This window comes from Brassica rapa, chromosome A01 (assembly GCF_000309985.2).
Source record: "Brassica rapa cultivar Chiifu-401-42 chromosome A01, CAAS_Brap_v3.01, whole genome shotgun sequence".
Classification (NCBI taxonomy): domain Eukaryota; kingdom Viridiplantae; phylum Streptophyta; class Magnoliopsida; order Brassicales; family Brassicaceae; genus Brassica; species Brassica rapa.
Genome location: NC_024795.2, coordinates 8,591,888 through 8,598,514, shown reverse-complemented (window position 1 = coordinate 8,598,514; position 6,627 = coordinate 8,591,888). Strand labels below are relative to the sequence as shown.

Genomic DNA, 6,627 nt, shown 5'->3' with positions numbered 1-6,627 from the left:
CATATGAGGGCGAAGCTTCAGATGATGAATGTATAGATTCTGAGGCAGGGTTGTCCGAGAAATCAGAATCTGATGATGATGTTGAGGTAGTTGAGGAGGAAATAGAAGTTTTCAAAGATGTCAACTATGAAGAACAAATTCCAGATGAGGATGAACAATACCCTGCGACTGATGACTCATCAGGTGACGAAGAAGAACAAGCTGAGCGGTTAGTGAAAAGAAATATGCCTGATGGGGTTTTTAGTCTAAGGCAATTGTTCAATACTGGTGAGGAGTTTAAAGAGAATGTTATTCGATACATTCTGAAGACGAGGAGAAATGTTGTCTTTGATAGATGGGAGAAGACTAAACTCGGTGCAAAGTGTATTGAGAATGATTGTGGGTGGCACATCTATTGTTCAGTGGAGAACCCAATAGGGAAATGGATGGTGAAAACCTATGAGGATGAGCATCAATGTCACCCTGTTGGGAGGTGTAAGCTGATCAAAAGTCCGGTAATAGCTGATATATTTTTAGAAGACATCAGACGAGATCCTGAAATGAGTGCGCCGGAAATCAAAGATGAAATGAAGAGGAGGTACAACATCATCATCTCACCTCCACAATCCCAAGTTGCCAGGAGAATGGTCTTTGATAAACTCCAAGCTGAAACTAACGAGCAGTTTGCACGGTTAAGAGATTATGAGGCCGAAATTAAGAGGTAAAGTGTGTTTCTCTTACCTTAAATGTCCATAAACTCCTACCATAACGATGGTGATTTCAAAGCAAACCTTAAAACTTTCAGAGAATTTGATCCGCAGGCGTGTGACGATTTGCTGAAGAAAGATCACCGTACTTGGTGCAGAGCTTTTTTTAGAACCGGTTGCTGTTGTGCTGATACTCACAACAATCTGACAGAGTCTTTCAATAGGACTTTGAAGGCTGCAAGGAAGAAGCCATTTGTGCAGATGCTGGAGCTGATTAGGAGAGATGCGATGCAAAGAATAGCGAATAGGTACCTAATAGCTTGTAAGGAGATTGGAAGACATACAAAGAAAGCAAGAAAGGAGATAGAGAAGTCTTGTGATGAAGCGCAACATTGTTACTCTGTCTCAAGTACTGGAGGGAAATATGAGATTGTGGAGGGGACAAATGGCTACTCAGTTCATCTCAATAAGCGCACCTGTGTATGCAGGAAATGGGACTTGACAGGTATCCCTTGTCGCCATGCTGTTTGTGCAATTCGAGAGAACACCGGCTTAGTGGAGAACTACATCTCAGATTACTATTTGACTGACAAGTGGAAAGAGACATATCGTAGAGGTCTGAAGCCGGTTAATGGTCCTAAGTTTTGGGAAGAAACTGGAGGAGGACGCATCTTAGCACCCCCTTATAAGCGACCACCAGGTAGACCAAAAGGTAAAGTGAGGATCAAGGGTGTCCATGAATCACCGTCTAAGAAGAAGGTTGGCCGTCAAGGAAGAGAAGGACATTTCAGTCTATGTGGTGGTAAGGGACATAACTCAAGGAAGTGTCCACATGAGGTATTGTCTTGTTCCTTTTTAATCCCAAGTTGATGTAACATCTAGGTTCTCGCAGTAACATTTATGTTCTCGCAGTCTCAGGAGGACAGGGCGAAGAGAAGGCGTCTTAATGAGGAAGCTCAGTTGGAGGGAGAAGTTCAAGCTCAACTACAAGCTCAAGAGGAAGCAAATGATGAAGCATAAGAAGCGGCTGAGATGGAAGCTGATTTCATGGCTCAGTTAGGAGAAGACGAAGCACACGAGGAGGCTGAAGTTCAAGATGTTTCTTCTACTGCACCACAACCAACTCAAGTGCTCCGTAGAAGCAGTCGCTTGGCTTCATTGTTGTTTGGTTGATCTTGTTTTAAATTGTTTCAAGTCTCGGGTATCATGACTTTTTGTGTTTTGAAGGTTTTAAAATGTTTCAACTCTCGGGTATTAGGTTCTTTTTGGATTAAATGTGTGATGTCTTGGATTAAATGTGTGAAGTAGTCTCTATGACTTAACATTCTCTGACATTGGGTTGTATGATTTTAAACCTTCCATCTTTATAACATTAAGTCTCCTTTTGGTTGAATATGCATGAAGAAGATATAAGATAAAGAAAGAAACTTCAACTAGAAAGATTCAATACATTACATATGATCCATAACTTCAACTTCATTGATTCAAGGAAATATATTACATAAGATAGATAAAGAAAGAAACTTCAACTAGGAAGATTCAATACATTACATTATATCTCAATGGATATTACCTTTGCTCAGCAACTTCACAAACTCATTACAAATGCTCTCTTCATCTCCATTACTACTGCCTGGTTTCTCCGGCTTCTGCTTCTCTAACTCCATACGAAGGAAATTGACAGTGGCGGTTAGTTCACTTATCCGTTTTTTCTTCTCACATATTTCATCTCTTGCTTCAATCAAAGCCCTCTTTGGCCAACCATAGACTTCTTCTTTATAAAACCACTCAAAGTAAGAACAATGGTCATTTCTTCCTTCCTAATGACACAACAAAATATGTTACAACCCATCACATTACTACTAAAACATCGAAGAATAATTTTTTTGATTTTCACCTTGTACAATTCACACCCAAAGAACTTTCGGCCAGGATTTTTGTCTGTCCAAGCCGTGAAAATCTTTGCTGGCAACCGACAAGCACACAATTTGCGACCACCATAACCTCTGTTCCTACTGTTGCTTAATGACCCTGATTTTAGATCCATCTATCGAACAACCATTCAACCACTCAAATCCGAGATCACAATTGATCAAAAACTAAACATCGAGCATCTGGGTTCTAAGAATCTTACTGTTGGGGTCAAAAACGGTTACGACGGAATTACCACCCGAAAATCCTCAGAGATCGTATTTCCGAAAGAGTTAGTAAAAGAAGGGATGTAATTTTCGTAAAAATAAACTATACGAGGTTATTTCTACGAAGAAGTATTCTTTGGGATTCAAACCAAACGATCGTCCTGCTCGGTCGCTACATAGCGACCGAGCTCAGCCAAGCTCGGTCGCTACGTAGCAACCGAGCGATCGTCCCGCTCGGTCGCTACGTAGCGACCGAGCTCGAGCCAAAAGCTCGGTCGCTACGTAGCAACCGAGCGATCGTCCCGCTCGGAGCGCTACGTAGCGACCGAGCTCAGCCAAGCTCGGTCGCTACGTAGCGACCGAGCGATCGTCCGCTCGGTCGCTACGTAGCGACCGAGCTCGAGCCAAAGCTCGGTCGCTACGTAGCGACCGAGCGATCGTCCCGCTCGGTCGCTACGTAGCGACCGAGCTCAGCCAAGCTCGGTCGCTACGTAGCGACCGAGCGATCGTCCCGCTCGGTCGCTATGTAGCGACCGAGCTCAGCCAAGCTCGGTCGCTACGTAGCGACCGAGCGATCGTCCCGCTCGGTCGCTACGTAGCGACCGAGCTCGAGCCAAAGCTCGGTCGCTACGTAGCGACCGAGCTCGAGCCAAAGCTCGGTCGCTACGTAGCGACCGAGCGATCGTCCCGCTCGGTCGCTACGTAGCGACCGAGCTCGGCCAAAGCTCGGTCGCTACGTAGCGACCGAGCACATCGTTTCGCTCGGTCGCTACATAGCGAACGGGCTCGAGCAAAGTTCGGTCGCTGTGTAGCGATTGAACCTTTCCGAACGTCGATACAACACCAGTCCTTGCATTCTCGTCAAACCTTCGAATGCTATCTCCCGAAGACCGTAGCAAGCTCAGTCTATGTTTCCCGCTATTCTAATTCATCGATCAAACTTCGCGGATTAGAAACCGCGGAAAACTCGTAGTAAACGTGTCGAGTCGGAAGACGGCCCAAAGGGACCTAAAACACGACTCGAGGCCCATCCTACGATTTTTCCTAACCAAAAGCCCGTGAACCACAGCATGGTTCGCGCTTGGCCCGCGAGGAAGGATAAATGTCAAGTTTTCGCGGATAAATACGGAAGTTTTGAAGATAATTGTGAAGATCGGGAAAAATGGAATATCTCCATTTTTATGCTATGACGGCTTAAGGGCAGAAGAGTAAAAGCGTAAACCGACCTTGGAGCTAGTATATAAGGAGTCCTAGGCGAGGAGCACAAGGGAGAACTTTTTTCAGAGCAAACTTAGCACTTAGAGCGATTTAGGCAACTTTCCGTTTTTGTTATTTCGAGCTGCGACTCAATTAGGTTTAGCCGTCTTAGGGTTGCTAGAACTAGGAATCTCGCCGACAGCTCTCGAACCCAGGCTTATACCTTGTTGTAACGTTCATACGCAGATTCGGAATAAGATCTACTTTGCTCTCTTTTCGATTTCTTATTTTTATCGTTGTTATTCTCGTGTTCTGATTGCTTGACGTGTGGTAATTAACAGATATCCGGGTCCTCTGGGAAACTAGGGTTTTCTTAGTTTCCTTATTTAAACGGAAATCGACAGTGCGAATTTCGATTGGCCCCGACGAACGCGCCAGCCGTCTTAAACAAACGCAATCCGATCACTCTTTTGATCTTTAAAAACGTCCAGCACAAGGACAAAAGCGCGCTACAACAAAAATCCGAAATTTTGGTTTAGCACTTCCAGTTGATTCTGAGAAGATGCTCGATTCGTACCATACAAGTCATATAAGCCGAGAACATATCGCGGACTTTAAATCGGTGCGAGTCAGGAAGAAATCGCAACAGGAAAAACGATAGTCGGCTAGTCACCGCACAAACCTTAACCGAAAGTAAACCTAGGTCTTGCCCTAAACCCAACGCTCTGGTCTCAAACATCTCAAGGCATGATATCTAAATGATACGAGATCATAAACCATGCCTCTCCGTTCGTGTCTCAATGTTCTCAGAATCGTAAAGACAGATAAATTTTACGAAAATCACGAACGAACCAACAGATTGAACGTCTAATTAGAACTACATACGAGACGACAACTCGTATTTACTTCAACCTTACTCAGGAAAAACTCGAAACGAAACATTTATCATATAAATAAACCGCATAAAGCGGCAGGGGATTCAAAGCCACCAACGGCCAGTCCCCGAAATACAAATACGGTCATCTTGACCTAAACGAAATCCAAATTCAAAGGGCCATATTCGGCCGAAAGCGAGGATAACTAATCCATCCCTCATAATCCAAAGTCGAAGTCCCCGGACAACGAAGCACCAAACGCATCCGCAGGATGATCCACTTCCTCGCCACCGCCGTGAAAATCGATCGGGACCTCCTCGGTATCAGGAGAAACCGGGATGGAATCCCAGAACCCTTGAATCCTCTCGTCGATCGGAGGGATAAGCGCCTCAGCGTGGGCACGGTCACTCATCCCACTCTTCATCAAACTCATTTCTTCTTCAAACACATAGTCGTCGGCTTGCGTCCTCCAAAGACTTCCGACCGAACCACGGCACTCGCGAAAGTCGCCCACCGAGGTAAAGGCATTCTTAAGATTCCCGTACTCAACCTGGAACTGAGATGCGCGAGTCTTCATCACCTCGACGATCTCTCTTTTGCCTTTCCTCTCCGATCTGCGAACAGCCCGCGCATGATCACGAGTAAGCTGTGCCTCTCGCTCCAGCATCTCGCCTTGCACGCGGGCGAGATCCCGCTCCGCTTTCTCCGCCTTGAAGCGGTAGACCATGGCTTCTCTATGACCCGCCTCGATGGCCGAGCCCAGCAAGCTCAGGCCCTGCAAAATCAATAGGCGTGTTACAAATCCATACATAGGATAATCACTAAAAAAAATTCCCAAGAAAAAACTAACCCCATTGATGATGCGAGATCCTTCCGCAACGACTCTCGGCCTCGCCGATTCTTTCGTAGGAGGAGGAGCATCAAAACCCGATGGCAGCCCAGCAAAGAAATCATCGAAGTCCGGAATGGGGGCCTCGCTCGAACCGCTTCCGTCGCCGTAAGCAAGGTTCGGATCCCATCCTGGAAGCATAGAGTCATCCATCGAAAACTCTATGTCGCCGAGATCGACATCTTTTCCCTTCCAAGAGCTCGACTCCGGCGCGGCTGTCGGAGCTTCAACGGGACTCTGGCCGTCGGGTTCGGAGTCGCTTCCCGTATCCGCGTCCAAAGCTGGACCAGGTTGCACAAATTTCAGTGCCTTCCGAACCCTTCTCGGCGTGAAAGAAGTCCAGAAGAAGGGACCATTCCTGAGAAGATCCCTCACCGCGATAATGTCCTCAGGGAACGGAGCAAGAGGATTGATGAAGGGACGATTGTTCGGCAACCTCCGGAACAGTGGAATGCAACTCTCTTCGACGGACGCAGCGTCCAAACGAACAAAGAAAAAGAACTTCTTCCACGAGTTGAAGTTCGAAATGAACTTCTTAACCACCGACATAAATTTCCGAGGGACAAACCTATGCTTATCCGTATCCTTGACAAGTTGAAGCCTCAAAAGCGCTTCATAATGATCGACGGAAAGGGAAAGGCCATGCTCATAGCTTAGGATCAAGATCCTAATAAGGTGCTGAATGGCAAGGGGTGTCAACTGACTTATCGCGACTTCGAAACGGTCCAACACTCGGACGAGAATTTCGGGTATGGGGAACCAGAGGCGACAACGCACTATGAACACCTCATAACAAGTAAAGTAACCCTCCGGGGGGTTGTTAGCACATTCCCCGCGGCAGG

At 46.3% G+C, this 6,627-nt stretch overlaps 1 protein-coding gene across 1 annotated transcript; it reads right to left on the bottom strand.

Annotated features, from left to right (window-relative positions):
* Positions 1–2,245: 2,245 nt before the first annotated feature.
* On the bottom strand, positions 2,246–2,733 carry LOC103864813. The gene is made up of 2 exons (XM_009142591.1): positions 2,584–2,733; positions 2,246–2,506 (listed from the first exon to the last, which is right to left on the bottom strand). Exons 1-2 carry the CDS (start codon positions 2,731–2,733, stop codon positions 2,246–2,248), a joined length of 411 nt encoding a protein of 136 aa, XP_009140839.1.
* Between the last annotated feature and the right edge of the window lie 3,894 nt (positions 2,734–6,627).

What these genes read in the sequence shown, in the direction of transcription:
- LOC103864813 (XM_009142591.1), bottom strand. Translation starts at nt 2,733, where the DNA reads ATGGATCTAAAATCAGGGTCATTAAGCAACAGTAGGAACAGAGGTTAT. An exon ending in TTGGGTGTGAATTGTACAAG is followed by an intron (nt 2,507 to 2,583) that starts GTGAAAATCAAA and finishes TTGTGTCATTAG; the next exon opens with GAAGGAAGAAATGACCATTG.